The sequence below is a fragment of the Xenia sp. Carnegie-2017 genome, unplaced genomic scaffold (genome assembly GCF_021976095.1).
Source record: "Xenia sp. Carnegie-2017 unplaced genomic scaffold, XeniaSp_v1 HiC_scaffold_3, whole genome shotgun sequence".
Lineage (NCBI taxonomy): Eukaryota > Metazoa > Cnidaria > Anthozoa > Malacalcyonacea > Xeniidae > Xenia > Xenia sp. Carnegie-2017.
This window is the reverse complement of record NW_025813493.1, coordinates 562,447-581,660: the sequence shown is the minus strand read 5'-3', so window position 1 is coordinate 581,660 and position 19,214 is coordinate 562,447. Positions and strand designations below refer to the sequence as shown.

The window sequence follows — 19,214 nt, the reverse complement described above, 5'->3', positions numbered from 1 at the left end:
TTTATGCACCTTTCATAAGCACAACAAAACAGAAGCTGTAGTACAGGACAAAAATTCTCCAATTGACAACAGCCGGAAGAACCTAATTTATGCAGCTTTCATTAGAACAACAAAACAGAAGCTGTGGTACAAGACAAAAATTCTCCAATTGACAACAGCCGGAAGAACCACATTAACGAATACTTTTATGATGATCTTATTTTCTTAAATAACGACTATTTTACAGTGAACTAAAGGAACTATAAATTTTTATATTTCAATGTCATTTTACAGAATTTAATAAATAATTTCTTTAAATAACTATTTCTTTTATTGTTTTTATACATGGAAATATGCAAGATGTATAGGTTAAAAAAACACTCACATGCATGATAAACTTTGGTCCCTTATATTTGGATTACAATTTGGATTTAGATTTAGCATCTTCATGACTATCCTTAATCCACTATGCAATCGACAAAAAGTGTCGTTTCTTCTTGTTTCATACTGTGAATACCACGCTATACTCTTGTACAAATTGACTTTTTCACCAACGCCTTTTTCATTTATCACAAACACCGAGTAGGCACAGTTTTTAGAAACCATTTGCAGATTTAGCCCACGTCTGTATTATTGATTTGATGAAAGGTCAATTTAAGGTAATCTTGCGGAGGTAACATCTTCATGAAAACAATTTTGCCTTCTTTGTTAACGCCTTCTTGAACGACATTTTTTCCTTTTTACGTTCAAGTTTATGAGCAAAACTCTCGCGGCAAATCGGACAACGAGTTCTATGTAGAAAAAAATGAAATATTTTTAATATTAGATGAACGCCATTATCATTACCCACTTTCTGACTCTTTACTTTCAGTTATTTCAACTGCATGTATGATGACAAAATAAGAAGAGTAAATCAAGAACATGGCAAAAACTTACATTCCATTTTGAATCATCTGATTGGCGCATTCTTTATGAACTTTATGAGAACACGGCAATATCTGACATCCAGTGAATGCATCCTTAAAATGAAAAAATTATTTTAATATCACGTTATTTTATATGTGAGGTAGTGAGCATTGTGATAAGTTTTTAGATCTTAATCGTCGAGTTTAGCAAAATCCAAAAGCAGTTGCTTTTTCTTCATACCAGGGCTGATAAGGGAACTAAACTGATTTTAGGTTTCTTAGGCTGCCATGGATAATTAAGTATATATGAACTTAGGCTGCCATGAATAATTAAGTATATATGAACTTAGGCTGCCATGGAAAATTAAGTATATATGAACTTAGGCTGCCATGAATAATTAAGTATGAACTTAGGCTGCCATGGATAATTAAGTATATATGAACTTAGGCTGCCATGAATAATTAAGTATATATGAACTTAGGCTGCCATGGATAATTAAGTATATATGAACTTAGGCTGCCATGAATAATTAAGTATATATGAACTATCTTGCTCTCCGAAAGATCGACTATATTGATATCTGTTCATGATATACATGATGACACAGTAACAATTGGAGCGTAATTTGACAAATGGTGAAAATATTATTTATACAAGGATTCAATATGCTTTCACTCAAACATCATACATAAATAATGTTTTTTACCTCCAAACAAATACAGCAAGCATCATGAGCGGAATTTGGGCGACATTTATGATTGCCACGAAGTTGAACATCAAGACAAATTCCACAAACATCACAATGGTACGATCGATCACCATGAACTCTAAAAATATTTTTGAAAAATTAGATCGTAAAGCACTATGATCATGCATGACTTAAAAAATATTTTTGAAATTTATTTCAACAGATTTTTTATAAAGCAGCACTATGTGTATAAAAAAATTATTACCTGCAAATTCCACATTTGTCGCAATGATAGGGTTTGTCATCCAATCCTGTCAAATGTTTACATATCCCACAATAATAGTCGGCAAACTTAGCTTGACATGAAACACAAAACTGTCCATTTTCACCAAACTAAAATATAATATATAAAATTCAATGTATGTTTTAATGTTATATTTTACATTAAAGTGAAGCCTTACCTTTTGTTCTTTTCCACATTCGGCACACTTGACCATCTTTGCGTCACGTGATTTGAGCTTCTTTTCCCCACAGGTACTTTGGTTGTTATGACAACGATGACATGGCCAATATTTGTCACAACATTCAAACTGAACGTAACATCTTCTTTTATAATGGGTACACAACCAATTTTCACTTTTGAAAGTTCGAGGAGGACAACAATGAGCATGATCATGACTGTTGCATTGTGGTTCTGGTTTCATGTAAGGTTCTGCATTGATTGATACCTCAGATTGACCGTTAGATTCAGGTCGCCTTAAGCCATTGATTGTAGAAAGCCTTTGCGTTGATGTACTTAATGGCACGTCATGCAAATGTTGAGTTGGTACAATAACAGGGTTTCCAAAACGAAATACTGATTCTTGAGGTTGGCTTGTAGCTGCAAAATTTGTACTGATACTATTATTTCTTTCATTTGTTGTTGCATGAGCTACAGGAAGCATTTTACTATTGCACGGTTGTCCATGTAAATCGCGAGTTGAAATTTTATAGGTCCTTGATGAAGATTGTTGATTGTTGGAACATACAATTTGTGCTGGTTTGCTTTGTAATAAATTATTATCTCTTGATGTAAGCGACGATAAGTTATAAGAATCTTCATTGTTGATACTTTGTACAGTTGCGGTAGATCTGTATCTATTTCTTCTCTCTCTTGACTCAACGAATTTATGTTTTATCTTGGAAACCATCTCTTTTAGGTGCTTATAATTTCCCATATTAAAGTCATCCAAAATGCTGACTAAATCATAACGATTAATCGTTGAAAAAAAGTTTCTGAGTTTTGTAAGATCTGTGTGGCTAATTATTTTTCTTTCATCCAGTCTCTTGAAAACTTCCGCTGCACAGAGGTTGCCTTGTATGGAGAAATTTTCATTTGCCCATTCCTTAAGTTTTTTGAAATCTTCTTGTAACAATGAATAAGATAATACCATTCGTAGGAGCTCGTACATATTCACAGCAATGCCTGATATCGACCGTTTATGATGTGAATCTACTTGAGAGAACTGTACATCACTATCATCATGTACTTGTACAGAATATGGAGTAGAATCCGTTATTAAGTTGTTTTGCCCAGAATTTATTGATAAATTTTCATTTTGACTAGATGCTTCCGGATTAATCTGATCACATGGAGTTGAAAGTTGATTAGTGGCATCATTTTCAACTTGATTGTTACGTTTGTATATTTCCTGGAAACTATTTGCTCTTTTCTTTTCACTGGAATTCAAGTCTTTTTCAAATGAAAGTCTTCCGTGATCGAGAGATACGATTTCCAGCTCCTGTTCAAGAAAACTTATTTTTTAGTTAGCTGTAAATTTTGGTTTTGAATTTCATCCGTTTTCGTTTTCAGTTCACAATTCAATTTGTCAACTTTGGTATTCGTAATTTTCAGTTTTGTTTTTAATTCATTTATTTCGTTGTCATTCGCTTTCAATTTTTCTTTTAAAGAACCGTTATCATAGAGAAGTGTATGACATTCCTTGTTTTTCTGATCAAAATTTGATATTTGCTCATTCAGTAGACTATTTGCTTTTTCCAACTCGATTTTTAACTGCTTATTATAATCTACCATAGCTTGCAACTTGCTTTTTAAATCATTTATTTCCTTATTTTTCATTTTCAGTTCTTCCGTTGAGCAAACATTATCGTTAAGCATGTTTTCATACTCACCCTCTCTTTCTTTTTCGTTTTTGCTATCATCAGTCTGACAACTTACAAAAGTACTATAATTGTAACTTATTGTTGACGTGCCGCTCTCTGTATATTGTGAAAACAATACTCCAATTTCTGACATTGAATTTCTTAAGTCAAAGAGCAATTTATCGTCAGTTCGTATTAACCTTCCGTAATCCCAAGTTTTCACGTAGGTTGAGAATATTGAACAATGTTTTGTCATTGAATATGACAAATGATATTCAAAGTACAAGGTATTCTCAATTGGTTTATACGTCCGATCATAGCAAATCAGCAAATTTTCACTCCAATTCAATCCTCTTCCAATCGACATACCACATAAATGTATAATATTTTCCTCTTGAAATTTGACAAATGTCTTTTCCTGGAAAAAAACAATCTAACATCATATCGATATCATTAAAACGATGAAATTTTAGCACGTACAAATTTGACTATTTGATTGTTGGAAATTTCATCAACGGAAAGAGCGGAAGCAATATATAATTTTACATGACAATACAAACACGTAAGGATAAAGTTGAACCCAAACATTTAGCACTTCGATTAGCACTTCTGTCTTTTCTTTGCTACTCACCGTGGGCAACAAGTTCTGCACACATTTCTTATGAATTAAACTCCGCAACATTTTCCCCGACTCGTCATTGTCCTTCAGTGTTGATACGTCACCGTTGTTGTTGTATATTTCCATGTCTTTTACCATTTGTGCGACAGAATGTCTAATGAAATGGAAAATTTACCAACTTCTTTACTTTTAAGTTATCATCAATTTGAAAATTCAAACAGTGTGATTTATATCGAGTTTTTCTTTAAACTATGCCCGAATATTACAATACAAAATTAATATATAATTCGTGGCAAGCAGTAGTGATAAGGTTTTTGACTAGTTTGCCCATGTACGTTACAGTTTTTCAATTTTTTTTCTCTATCTTTAAGATAGCTATGCGCTTGTTGTATTTTAAACCGTAATATGATTTGATTAAACGACTTTATTCGTCGTGAATACCGTGAAACGCGCAACATTAAAGAAGTAAAATCAAGATTCTCGTGTTACATCTCTTGTTGTTCAAAGACTTGCAAAAATGTTTAAATGCTTAGATGGAGTGAACTGAGAAACAAAAATAGATATTATGTTCCCAACCTAAATATTATACATCGTTTTGAAAAAAAAATCAGAAAATTTTTGACAAAAATTGAACTACAAGAAAACTTAGTCTCACAATAGATATCATGTATACGTAACTGCGTTAGATCCCAACTTGATTTAGTTAATACAAAATTAAAATATAGTAATGTACGCATACCTTGGATGAAATTTATTCATTATTTTCAGTCATCTTGTATTTTCACTCCAAAATTACCAAATGAATGTTTTGAACATTTATACATGCACTTTATAAAGAAATAAAATGGGGAACCCCCTCGGCTCACCTGCAAAGTAGGGAACCCCCTTATGTTAATTAATATTTCATTGCTTTAAGAGGGAAAGCCCAACATCTTACACATTCTTGTGTCGGAACTTATTTATTTCAAATGATTCTTATCAATTTTGCATTAAAATCTACCAGTTTCACGTTTACAAATCCCAATACATCAATGTTAGAATGTAAAATACTCCAACAGCAAAATTTATTTCGTTATTTAAGACTCTTGTTTGTCTGGGGCCAAATTATTTATATTGAAGATAAAAATGTCACTTAGTTTCGATTCGAAAAATAATATCACATTAAAACTGTACTCTGCATAAGTCATTTTGTCAGTTTATGAATTCAATATCAAATTCCTTTATCAATATCAACTTTTATTATATCTTTCTTGGGTTGACTCTTTCCTAGCTGTGTCAGGTGTATCGACAGTAAATTACTCTCCCATGACCAATCTGTCATTTCTAAACTATTTTGAATAGAAAAACCTTAATTTAAATAAAAACTAGGGAAAACATATGTATGTACGTGCTGTTGTTTTCTTCCAACTGAAGAAATGGTTTTTGTCAAGGTATGTGTTAAAACTGGTTTATATACACGGCACGATGTACTACAGGAACATCTTGTCAAAAGACAAACACAAATTATCATGTGGCAAATTTCTTATCCGAAACTTTTTTGATGAAAACGTGAGGGCAGGAAAATTGATAATTGGCGAGGGGCATATTCATATATTCATGTTATAACAATGGATTTCAGAAGAACTGAAGACTACATAAGTCGCACTGACGATGAAGTGCCGAGTCGGGACATTTTTCCATTACAAGGATATTCTAAAAATATACAATATTGTAAACTCCTTTCATGCATCCTTTGTTGGTAAAATGGTTGGATATAATCTTTTTGAAAGTGCTTTTCACTAACGAATTCTGAACATCCTGGGCCAATACAAATTTCAGCATTAAAGAAGCTTTGCATTTGGCAACATGATATAATATGGAAACGAAAATATCGGATTAAGCCTTGTGCACGATGCTATGGGTTGTTATGTTTCCTCGAGGCGAGAGAGTGTTCGGACTAAAAGTTCTGCAGTAAAAAATCGTGATGACCTAAATATAAGAACTGTTGTTTTCCCTAACCCCACAATAAAATGGTCTGCAAGCAGAAAATACTTTAAGAACTGTTTCTGTTATTTCTAATATTGATTTTATATCACAGACATTAATAAAAAGATTTTTCGATTTTTACCGTGCGTTCTTCAAACATGAATCAGCACAGCATTCATCAAAGATGAAAGTAGCAGCTCAAACGACGTGATACAAAGACGGACAAATAAACATAAAGTATATTTGGCAATCTTTGTACCATGTAATTAAGCTGTGGGTTTTTGGGAAACCCCCTTTTTATAGAGATCAGGGACTTTCCCCTTCATGCGTGAATGCAAATCAATAACAACTGGCCCATCTTATCATCATATTAATTGCATTCTGAATACATCATTGTTATCTCGCACTTTTTGAAATCTGTGATGATTATAAATTAGTTTATCGAATAGCTGAGGACAAAGTCGCAATAATTTGAAATATAAAACTACCTGTGAAATATTTCATAAGCTAATATTTAAAATTTTGAGAAGCACAAAGATCAAAATGCAACACAATTTCGTGATTGGACTAGCGTCACGGATACAGTATCAGATTTACAATGCTTTCCTAATTTCAAAATGACATTGTAAATATTAAATATTTCGTTGTATATTTTCTAATATTGTAAAGACCTATACTATCAATTATAAGAAACACGACTTTAGAAATCCTAATATGTCGTATTTTTACACTTCACAGTATTTTTGGCATACTAATTATTAAGATTTACACAATAAAAATGAGCTCGCTAAGTAAAGTGTAAACGCATATAATCTTAACTTACAGTCTTACACAACTTCTTAACATGTTTGTAAATGTCGATCGTCCAGGTTGGTATAGTCCTGAGAAGGACTGTTTTTGTTGTTGTTAACTGACGTTTCGACAACCTTAGCGGTAGTCATCTTCAGAGTCAAATGAGGAGTAAACGTCAGGTTAGCCGTATTTGTTATCTGGTTCTTACTTTATTACACAACTTCTTATTGAGTCTTTAAAACATCATGCTTTGATGTGGGACGTCCATTGTAGTCTATATCGTCGAAACGTCATCGTATTTCATATTCAAACAGTATGCATTCGGCTCAGTACCATCATACATTGCTGCTGTGATGTCTGCATGGGTTATATGAAAATTGTATGATAACTATTCACTACTTCTTTAAGCAGAATATCGGCAATATGATTGGTTGAACAAAAATGATGATTGGTTTGTTCGTGCAGATATAGAAAAATTTAGCAATTTTTGCTGAATGCATTTTCAACGAATACAAAAGTTGCAGTAAATCAAAAATCACAGCCACAAAAATCATTTGTAAACGACGGCTTCTAGAAAAATGTGAGTCGATCTATGCATAGTTATAAAAAAAGATGGCGAACAAAATAAAACAGAACCTATCAAAGAAAGAAAAAGTGGAAGTTATCCGTTTAATTTGGTTGCCTTAAGTAAAAATTTACAAGATAGACCAATATCGTCAAACGAATGGCATTTCTATAAAAATAAAAATATTCAAAATAGCCAGAGTACAACCAACAAATTATAAAACATGGAGATGCAACAAATTCCAGTCTTTGGCTTCAGAGCTTAAAAATATTGTTTTAATAACTGTAGCTTTTATCGATAATTGTGCAAATAGATTTTCATGTAGAAAGCAAAGTGATCACAGCTCATTTTCTTTATGTGTATTATAGATTGCATTAAATAGAACGTTTGAAATAGAATAATGTTTGCTCGCATCATGGTATGTGATGTTTCATTGTCAAATATCAGTATATTTTAACACCTGCACTTACATATTAATTTTTAGCAATTATGCTATATGCAATTCCCCAGTTATACAATGTTGAATTCCCCCAATGTAATCCTACATTCCTACAATGGCATTAGTAAATTTTGGGGAACTCCCCTCCCTCAACTTTCGAAAGTCGGCAATGTGGACAGTCGGTATATTTCACACAATTAAGAAAAATAAAACATGTGATGTAGCATGCACTTAAGATAATATTTTGGTTTAAGACATAATGGACATAAAGTTACACAAATTTACTTTACTTCTCTTAATTGTATACTTCGCATTTTGCAATCCGATGACTCAAACTATTTTGTATATACTATATTGTGTTCCAAATCCTATGATAATGTTTTATCTAAATCGACGTATTAGGCTACAGCAGGGGGGGCTTAGATTTTCCTATTTTCGGGGACTTACCTACTCAGCTGCTGTCGTGTTTTAAATAATCCATTACATAAAAATACTTTTAAGATCGTCAAAATGATTTAGTTGAAAATTTGTTTTATGTTGTTTTTGGCATTGATAGATAGATAGATAACTTTATTTACTCACGTTTAGATTACTTAATCACGTAGTGTGATCAATGTTTGGCTTATTACTTTTCAAAAGTTCAGCAAACACAAGAAACATACTTTTACTAATAGTGGAGGTATAGTTGAGCTTTTCATTCAGAAAAATGAAGATATAATTACATAAGATACACACATTAAAAGCTATGATTGTTTCTATTTTCCAGAAAAGAAATCATCAAAGCTTGAATTAGCGATTTTGTCACCAGCTACATCAATAAATTTCTTCTTTGTCATTTCAACATAAGACTCATTGGTGATATAATGAAGATGCGGAGACTCATCCTCCATAGCTTAAAGGATATACTTTGCAATATCCTCCCCACTTTGAGACACAGCCCAACGGTTTTAATCATTTGACCAAGCTTATCAATCATAGACTTTGTAAGGTCGTCTCCTTCCTGCGCACCACCAAATCCTTTTGAATCAACAGCATTGAAAAATTCTGTGACTACTCACCTGGCGCAACCAATGATATGCTAAACAGTGTAAACATAATTGCAATGTTGAATGATACAAAGACGGTCAAATAAGCGTAAATATATTTAGCAATCTTTGTACCATGTAATTAAACTGTGGGTTTTTCTTTATCAAATATAAGCCGAAACATTGGCATTTCACCTCGTTATTTCTTGCCATGTAAAAAGAAACATTGGCATTTCACCTCGTTATTTCTTGCCATGTGAAAAGAAACATTGGCATTTCACCTCGTTATTTCTTGCCATGTGAAAAGAAACATTGGCATTTCACCTCGTTATTTCTTGCCATTTAAAAGAAACATTGGCATTTCACCTCGTTATTTCTTGCCATATAAAAAGAAACATTGGCATTTCACCTCGTTATTTCTTGCCATATAAAAAGAAACATTGGCATTTCACCTCGTTATTTCTTGCCATATAAAAAGAAACATTGGCATTTCACCTCGTTATTTCTTGCCATATAAAAAGAAACATTGGCATTTCACCTCGTTATTTCTTGCCATGTGAAAGAAACATTGGCATTTCACCTCGTTATTTCTTGCCATGAAAAGAAACATTGGCATTTCACCTCGTTATTTCTTGCCATGTGAAAAGAAACATTGGCATTTCACCTCGTTATTTCTTGCCATATAAAAAGAAACATTGGCATTTCACCTCGTTATTTCTTGCCATATAAAAAGAAACATTGGCATTTCACCTCGTTATTTCTTGCCATATAAAAAGAAACATTGGCATTTCACCTCGTTATTTCTTGCCATGTGAAAAGAAACATTGGCATTTCACCTCGTTATTTCTTGCCATATAAAAAGAAACATTGGCATTTCACCTCGTTATTTCTTGCCATATAAAGAAACATTGGCATTTCACCTCGTTATTTTTGCCATATAAAAGAAACATTGGCATTTCACCTCGTTATTTCTTGCCATGTGAAAAGAAACATTGGCATTTCACCTCGTTATTTCTTGCCATATAAAGAAACATTGGCATTTCACCTCGTTATTTCTTGCCATATAAAGAAACATTGGCATTTCACCTCGTTATTTCTTGCCATGTAAAAGAAACATTGGCATTTCACCTCGTTATTTCTTGCCATATAAAAAGAAACATTGGCATTTCACCTCGTTATTTCTTGCCATGTGAAAGAAACATTGGCATTTCACCTCGTTATTTCTTGCCATATAAAAAGAAACATTGGCATTTCACCTCGTTATTTCTTGCCATATAAAGAAACATTGGCATTTCACCTCGTTATTTCTTGCCATGTGAAAAGAAACATTGGCATTTCACCTCGTTATTTCTTGCCATATAAAAAGAAACATTGGCATTTCACCTCGTTATTTCTTGCCATATAAAAAGAAACATTGGCATTTCACCTCGTTATTTCTTGCCATGTGAAAAGAAACATTGGCATTTCACCTCGTTATTTCTTGCCATATAAAAAGAAACATTGGCATTTCACCTCGTTATTTCTTGCCATGTGAAAAGAAACATTGGCATTTCACCTCGTTATTTCTTGCCATATAAAAAGAAACATTGGCATTTCACCTCGTTATTTCTTGCCATATAAAAAGAAACATTGGCATTTCACCTCGTTATTTCTTGCCATATAAAAGAAACATTGGCATTTCACCTCGTTATTTCTTGCCATATAAAAAGAAACATTGGCATTTCACCTCGTTATTTCTTGCCATATAAAAAGAAACATTTCATCCTCACGCTGACATGATTCAGTTGAATCGCAAGATTCTCTTTAGGTTCTGAAACTTGCAAAATTCAATATCATTATAAAATTGACTATGCTTAAACGCAGACATGGATATTCGCCGGTTGATGAATTTTCGATTTTCTTTTAGACGACCCACATTTTTTAATCCAAAAATGCTTCAATGAGCGTGAGCATTATCGTTTTTGCGTTTGAATTGTTGATGGGGATGAAAATTTTACATTTTTTCTTTACTTGTTACGTACATCTATTTCTTTAACATTAAAATTTTATTCGATGTCTCAGAGGGGCTAGAAGGATAAAAACGTGCGAAGCTGGGAAAGCCCATGGTATATAACATAATTTGTGTCAAATTGACAAACATATACGAAGAATGCTGGATGATAAATTTGTCTTAACAAGTTTCAAAATTTGAACGTATATAAAGCATATAACAGCAAAATGATAAAAAATAGAGTGCAATATCACAGTAATATTCTGGTCCCTTCAGCTTTCAGAAAGTGTGAGAGTGCACACTAATGGTGCATGTGCAAAGACTCAAAGATCAATATCGTTTCTTCATTGTTTGTGATTTAATTTTATTAGAATAATAAAATATATGAACCCTGTATTCTTTTATTGCAATAAATATTATTGCATTAAACGCAAGACCTTTATTTAACAAAGAAAGGGAAGTCCCTCCCCAGCTTACTTGAATTTCAAAATTTTCAACGTTGCTATTTTTTGGGAAACCCCCTTTTTTATAGAGATCAGGGACTTTCCCTTCATGCGTGAATGCAAATCAATAACAACTGGCCCATCTTATCGTCATATCAATTAAATCGTGAATACATCATTGTTATCTCGCACTCTTTGAAATCTGTGATGATTACAATTTAGTTTATCGAATAGCTGATTACAAAGTCGCAATAATTTGAAACATAAAACTACCTGTGAAATATTTCATAAGCTAATATTAATAGTTTTGCGAAGCGCAAAGATTAAAATGCAACACAATTTCGTGATTGGACTAGCATCACGGATACAGTATTCAGATTTATAATGCTTTCATAGTTTCAAAATGACATTGCAAATATTGAATATTTCGTTGTATATTTTCTAATATTGTAAAGACCTATACTATCAATTATAAGAAACACGACTTTAGAAATCCTAATATGTCGTGTTTTTACACTTCACAGTATTTTTGGCATACTAATTAATTAAGATTTACACAATAAAAATGAGCTCGCTAAGTAAAGTGTAAACGTATATAATCTTAACTTACAGTCTTACACAACTTCCTATTGAGTCTTTAAACCATCATGCTTTGATGTGGGACGTCCATTATAGTCTATATCGTCGAAACGTCATCGTATTTCACATTCAAACAGTATGCATTCGGCTCAGTACCATCATACATTGCTGCTGTGATGTCTGCATGGGTAATATGAAAATTGTATGATAACATTGATGAAATTGTATGGCAATATGATTGGTTGAACAAAAATGATGATTGGTTTGTTCGTGCAGATATAGAAAAATTTAGCAATTTTTGCTGAATGCATTTTCAACGAATACAAAAGTTACACTAAATCAAAAATCGCAGCCACAAAAATCATTTGTAAACGACGGCTTCTAGAAAAATGTGAGTCGATCTATGCATAGTTATAAAAAAAGATGGCGAACAAAATAAAGCAGAACATATCAAAGAAAGAAAAAGTGGAAATTATCCCTTTAATTTGGTTGCCTTACGTAAAAATTTACAGGATAGACCAATATAGTCAAACGAATGGCATTTCTATAAAAATAAAAGCATTCAAAATAGCCAGAGTACAACCAACAAATTATAAAACATGGAGATGCAACAAATTCCAGTCTTTGGCTTCAGAGCTTAAAGATATTGTTTTAATAACTGTAGCTTTTATCGATAATTGTGTAAATAGATTTTCATGTAGAAAGCAAGGTGATCACGGCTCATTTTCTTTATGTGTATTATAGATTGCATTAAATAGAACGTTTGAAATAGAATAATGTTTGCTCGCATCATGGTATGTGATGTTTCATTGTCAAACATCAGTATATTTTAACACCTACACTTACATTCCCCAGTTATACAATAGGGAATTCCCCCAAAGTTATACTACATTCTAATAGCAATAATAAATTTTGGGGAACCCCTTCCTTCAACTTTCGAAAGTTGGCAGTAACAGCTTGTGGGAACCAATTAAAACGCATTTATGTGGACAGTTATGGGGTGCCATATCCGCCAAAATTACACCATATTCAATTATTCAGCACATTTTTTATCATTATTCAGCTTTATTTCAATTATTCAGCACATTTTTATCATTATTCCCCTTATTTCAATTATTCAGCACATTTTTTATCATTTTATTGTTTCAAAGCACATGTAGCCAAAACAAAACAACATAAAAGAAGCGCTAGTGCCAGACTGCTGGATAGTAAAAATAAGTGCTGAATAATTGAAATAAGGCTGAATAATTGAAATAAGGCTGAATAATGATAAAAAATGTGCTGAATAATTGAATATAGTGTAATTTTGGCGGATATGGCACCCCATAGACAGTCGGTATATTTCACATGATTAAGAAAAATAAGGAATGCGATGTAGCATGTACTTAATATAATATTTTGGTTTAAGACATAATAGACATAAAGTAAATGGTTTGAACCCAGGAGTATCGTTACATGATTGTAGATGTAGAAGTCTAGGTTGGTAGAATCCTGAGAAGAACTGTTGACTTACGTTTCGATAACCTTAGCGGCACTGTACACTAAAGATGACTTCTGCTAAGGTTGTCGAAACGACAGTCTACATCGACATCAACAGTCCTTCTCAGGAGTCAGGACTCTACTAACCTGGAGGATCTACATCCAAAAACATGTAATGGACATCTTGCGAAGTGCAAGCAAATTATTTGTTTTTTATGTTCTGTATTGAAGGCAAAAATTATTAGTTTGTCAAGATTTGAAATCGCAATCATACCGGCCAAACGTAACTTCAAAAATAATTACCTTTTCACGCTTTTTATGTGCTTCAAATATGTGAATATCTTAAGCCCGGCGAACACAAGAGCTATAGGCTGAGCTGAAGCTCTTGGCGTACATTTTGCGTGAGCTGTTTCCTCAAGTGCGTGGTGCACATGTCATTTTTAGTGGTTTCGTCACGTGTGCTGTCTGTTCGGCTATGCAACATGTTGAATATTTGTGACAAAACATTTCCTCGCAATGTGCGCGCAATCTGAGTTGGTAGCTCAGCAATTAACGCCGAATGCACGTGCGCAGTTTGCATTACACTAATGCACATGAGCAGTTTGCATTACACTACTCATTACACTACATGGGGGATCTAAAGTTGGAAATCAGACTGTGGAAGTGAATAGTAAATAGATTATTTGATTTATATGCAATCATTGCAATGTTTGTCAAGCACGCGAAAACAGATTTCTGGATCGCCTATGGCGAGACGGTAAGTTCTCGCGTGCTTGACAAACTAATTCAACTAACACCAATTTACTTTTCTTCTCTTAATTGTATACTTCGCATTTTGCATTCCGATAACTCACACTATGTTGTATATACTATATCGTGTTCTAAATCATATGACAATGTTTTATCTAAACTGACGTATTGGGCTACAGTAGGAAGGCTTAGATTTTCCTATTTTCCGTGGACCTACCTACTCAGCTTCTGTGGTATTTTTAGATAATGCATTACATAAAAATACTGTGAAAATAGTCAAAATGATTTAGTTGAAAATTTGTTTGCTGATGTTTTTGGCATTGATAGATAGATAGATAACTTTATTTACCCACGTTTAGATTGCTTAATCACTGCTCAAAGTTTGGCTTATTACTTTTCAAAAATTCAGCCAACACAAGAAACATACTTTTACTAATAAGAGGGGTATAATTGAGCTTTTCATTCATACAAAACAGTGAAAATATAATTCACTACACACATTAAAAGCTATCATTGTTTCTATTTGCCAGAAAAGAAATCATCGAAGCTTGAATTAGCGATTTTGTCACCAGTTACATCAATAAATTTCTTCTTTGCCATTTCTACATAAGACTCATTGGTGATATAATGAAAATGTGGAGACTCATCCTCCATAGCTTGCAGGATATATTTTGCAATATCCTCTCCACTTTGAGACACTGCAGCAATGGCTTTAAACATTTGACCAAGCTTATCAATCAAGGACTTTGTAATGTCGTCTCCTTCCTGTGCACCACCAAATCCTTTTGAATCAACAGCATTTAAAAATTCTGTGACTACTGGACCTGGCTCGATCAATGATATGCTAAACAGTGTAAACATAATTGCAATGTTGAATGATACATCATGAATGTTGTGTAACAACAGGTACAGTGACATTATACTAAATTCAAGGGCTAGCTGACTTATAAAGTATACACTTGCAGATATCTTTAGAATGGAATTTAGTGTTTACTACTGGAAAAACAACAAATGATGTGCTTTGGATAAAGAAAACATGAGATTGATAAAAAGGATGAAAACAAAAAACCTTACTTTATGTTATATTCATTTAATTCAGGAGCTAAGGCTTCACTAAGACCCCAAACAGCAAATTTGGTGGAGCAGTAAACAGCATTCATTGGCATACCAATTAAACCACCAACAGAGCTAACAGTGATTATACGACCACTTTTCCTTTTCTTCATTGAGGGTAACACTGCCCTGATACCATGCACCACACCAGTGTAATTGGTTTCATATATATTTCTTATAGTTTCCATACTCTGATGTTCCAAAGCACCCATTAAACCAATACCAGCATTGTTGACTAGATAAAAAAAAGTGATGGAAATGACATTAAAACATTCAGGCTAATTTGCAGTATTTATTCTTAATATTAATCGCACAAAGACATACACATAAATGCATATAAAAGGCAAACATAAACACTGTAAGAATTACTTGAAAAGTCTTTTAAATAAAATTGTGCTTTTCAGCCACCCACGCAACGCATTTTTTAAATTTTTCGACAACACCCGTTCGAACATATCTGTGGAGGTTCCTCCAGCTCAGCATGCAAACAATGTAGCAAATTATTGCTGAACTTTATAACAATACGCATAATATAGGATCTTGTAACTCATGAATCAACATGGACATTAGTCAACGATATAACTCCCTATTCTGAATGCATGTATGTGTGTATGATTAATAGGGTTTCATCATTTTACAGGTAACAAATATAAATAACTTACTAAGAACATCGACTCTTCCATCAACATCTAAGACATGCTTAATGGCTTTGTTCACTGAAGTTTCACTTTTCACGTCCATCTCCAAGATAAATAATGTCTTGTCAAGACTATCACCAGCTTTTTCAACCAAAGGTCCTTTCTTTGCAAGATTACGCATACAAGCGTATACTTTATACTTTTTACTCTCATTCTTGGCAAGAAATACGGCTGTATCTAAACCAATTCCTGATGAACAACCTGTAATTACAACGTTTCGTTGGGCCATGTTTGAGAATTGAGGTAGCAGTTATAGGAGCAGATATTTGGCAAAATTGGCAATACGCTTTCCAGGTACAAACAGAGACTTGCTGTTGCTGCTTCGGTTCGGTGCTTTAAATACATTCTAAAGAAGACTTGCATTGACGTAATTCGACAAGAGAGCAGGAAACAAATTAACTATTAATGACACTGTTTACCCATAATTACTTTACAAGAGTATACTTTTGCAGTCGAAACAAGCGTGTGTAAATATATCCTTTCGTTAAAATTCAAAATTAAAAATTGCAGATCATATCAAGGTGCATGTATTACGACAATTGCTTTCTTATTAAGACTAAATAGTGAGTCGATTTTATGAATTTTAATTATTGTACTTTTAATGGGCGAAGCGGATGGCGATACTTAATGTCTGACACAGCAAAAAATAGAGACGAAGGTTGCACAAAGACAAGGGTTTAGATAATTATAGTTTACTAATACTTTTTTTTGCAATGACTTGCAGTTTTGCATCCTTCCCTGACGGATTTGTAGCCCAAGGTACAAAATGAACTGCGTCAAACAATTTTATTGAGTGCCTTTTTAGTGTTTACAAGTGAGTGTGCATAATTTTGTATGAAATATTCATCGTTTTCATTACATTACGTATTAGTTTCCTGAGGAATCCTAATACTTTTTTATAATGACTTGCAGTCTTGCACCCTTCCTTGACGTATTTGTCGCCAAAGATACAAAGTGAACTGCGTCAAACAATTTCATTGAATGACGTGTTTAGTGTTTAGAAGTGAGCGTGCATTATTTTGTATGAAATTTTTATCATTTCATTACATTACAAGGAGTTCATAGTACAAACAAAGGCTCCTGCTCGTTGCTCACGGGCTCACTTTGCATGCTTTTAAAACATACGAGTCAGACTAAGACAGACACACAGTTAACATTTTAATGCTTTACATTTGGCTTGTGGACTTATATTCATTAGCGGCCAGCGTTTAACAATATAAATTATCGTTCCTTAATTTTAAATTCAATGAAAACATTATTGGTTTTGAATTTCTAAAGAATATAATTTTACCAATGGATATTCTAAGGCTTAGAAGTGTATTTACATTCTAAAATTTGCTGCAGTAATATATTTTGACTTACCCTAGACTGTTTTAGTGACTGAGGGCAAAACCATTGTAACCCGATATTTTCAATATTCTTTATTTTATATTTAGGACGATATGGACAATCAAATTTCGTGTTAAATAATTGTGAATCTGTACCGGTCAATATGGCAATTTTTCCTGTGAGTCTGTAAAAAATTCGCTGTTTTTTATTCAAACTTTCTATTCTACCACTTTCTGTACTTTCCCACAGTTAAAATATTTACAAGTACTTCACTTTTTTAAATTAATTTATTCACCAATTAAGAATGAAATACATTGAAGGCATGCATGAATGGTTAAACATAGAAACAGAAATATGAAAACGCAATATGTTTGAACACTTTATTTAAATCTTCCACATTTCATTAGAATACTTCCAGTAAACCTTTACACATGAACAATTATAGTAAACAGTTTCTTTTAAAGTTTGAAACGTGGGCAAGCAACTTTTCGTGGTTTAACTGTGTCGTGTTTACAACATTTAGAAATACGTGAGTCGTAATATAAGTATCCACAGCAACGATAGTAACTTTTCCTCGTGTAAACTTTTCCACAACAGCAGAGCTGTTTCTCTGGATTGAGGATTTGGTTACCGCAATCTGGTGATCGATGGGAGAGAGCAATTGAAAAATTCAAATTAGGTGAGAATGGAGTATGATCAAATGAACAAGTGCTGCCACTCGTAGGGGAAATCCCCTACAGTAGGGGGATTTAGTGGTTTGTAGGTGGTTGGGGAAACGTACGGGGAAAACTGTAGCAGTGCTGCCACTCGTAGGGGAAATCCCCTACAGTAGGGGGATTTAGTGGTTTGTAGGTGGTAGGGGAAACCTACAGGGAAAACTGTAAAACGTAGGTGGATTGCAGAGAGAAAAGAAAATCGTTTATAAATGACAATGTCTATTCTCATTTTTGCCCAAGATACTCTTTTCTACCAGTGTTCTCGCTATTTAAGAAGTGATCGCAACAGAAACTTTCTGTTGGAACAATATGTGACCATATATGGCAATAGAAGATTAGCAATTTAGCATAACACAATGTGTCATTTCCGTCAGTTGCGTGTCATTACGTCACAACGCCTTACGCCAATTTACTAACCTTGTAGTCCAGATGTTTTTCAATTTTTTTTTGCATTCACTTTTTTTACAAACAGACTAAAAAATTCAGTTGTCTGACCCGACATATGTATATAATAGGGGAATATGTTGTTGTGTAGGGGGAAAGTAGGGGAAAACAAGGAAAATGGTCGTAGGTGGAGGTAGGGGAAAATAAAGTTTTGGTAGGGGAAATGTGCATATACGGAGTGGCAGCACTGAACTGTAGTTTTGTTTCCATTATTTCCTTTATAACATTTTGATAGAACCTTATTTCCGATGATTCTGTGGGACTGCGATAAAATGATGAAAAGTTATCGCAAAGAGCAAACGTTTCATGGTATTCATAATTCATATTTCATGATTGAACTCGCACCATGCGTTTGAATTATTTTTGACGTTTTGTTAAATCCACACCGATATTTCAAGTAGTAATAAAAGCTCGAACGAAAATAAATACATGCTTACACAACATTTTTCTCACCGTGTGAACATAGAGTGCAAGATAAAAAATGTGGACCGAGCTGGCTAAATACTGCACGGTGAATCCATTTCATGTGTTTTTCGCCAAACGAGATATGTAT

The 19,214-nt window shown here is 33.4% G+C and overlaps 2 protein-coding genes across 3 annotated transcripts; both read right to left on the bottom strand.

The window, feature by feature from the left end:
- Positions 1–180: 180 nt before the first annotated feature.
- LOC124455036 lies at positions 181–3,093 on the bottom strand. 2 transcript variants are annotated; one of them, XM_047005783.1, is made up of 5 exons: positions 2,035–3,093; positions 1,839–1,966; positions 1,592–1,712; positions 916–998; positions 181–770 (listed from the first exon to the last, which is right to left on the bottom strand). In XM_047005783.1, the coding sequence occupies exons 1-5, from the start codon at positions 3,022–3,024 to the stop codon at positions 662–664; spliced, it is 1,431 nt and encodes a 476-aa protein (XP_046861739.1). In that variant the 5' UTR covers positions 3,025–3,093; the 3' UTR covers positions 181–661. The 2 variants fall into 2 exon arrangements, with proteins under 2 accessions (XP_046861739.1, XP_046861740.1); XM_047005784.1 differs by having other exon boundaries at positions 717–998.
- An 11,695-nt stretch (positions 3,094–14,788) lies between these two features.
- On the bottom strand, positions 14,789–16,479 carry LOC124454421 (retinol dehydrogenase 8-like). The gene is made up of 3 exons (XM_047005233.1): positions 16,137–16,479; positions 15,436–15,709; positions 14,789–15,205 (listed from the first exon to the last, which is right to left on the bottom strand). The coding sequence occupies exons 1-3, from the start codon at positions 16,399–16,401 to the stop codon at positions 14,881–14,883; spliced, it is 864 nt and encodes a 287-aa protein (XP_046861189.1). The 5' UTR covers positions 16,402–16,479; the 3' UTR covers positions 14,789–14,880.
- Between the last annotated feature and the right edge of the window lie 2,735 nt (positions 16,480–19,214).

Bases quoted from the DNA above. Each gene is read 5' to 3' on its own strand.
- LOC124455036 (XM_047005783.1), bottom strand. From the start codon at position 3,024: ATGTACGAGCTCCTACGAATGGTATTATCTTATTCATTGTTACAAGAA. The intron at 1,967-2,034 runs GTAAGGCTTCAC...ATTATATTTTAG, and splicing joins AATGTGGAAAAGAACAAAAG to TTTGGTGAAAATGGACAGTT. The intron at 771-915 runs GTAAGTTTTTGC...TTTTCTACATAG, and splicing joins CAGATGATTCAAAATGGAAT to AACTCGTTGTCCGATTTGCC.
- LOC124454421 (XM_047005233.1), bottom strand. From the start codon at position 16,401: ATGGCCCAACGAAACGTTGTAATTACAGGTTGTTCATCAGGAATTGGT. The intron at 15,710-16,136 runs GTAAGTTATTTA...TTTTTTATCTAG, and splicing joins TGGAAGAGTCGATGTTCTTA to TCAACAATGCTGGTATTGGT. The intron at 15,206-15,435 runs GTAAGGTTTTTT...TACACTGTTTAG, and splicing joins TTAAATGAATATAACATAAA to CATATCATTGATCGAGCCAG.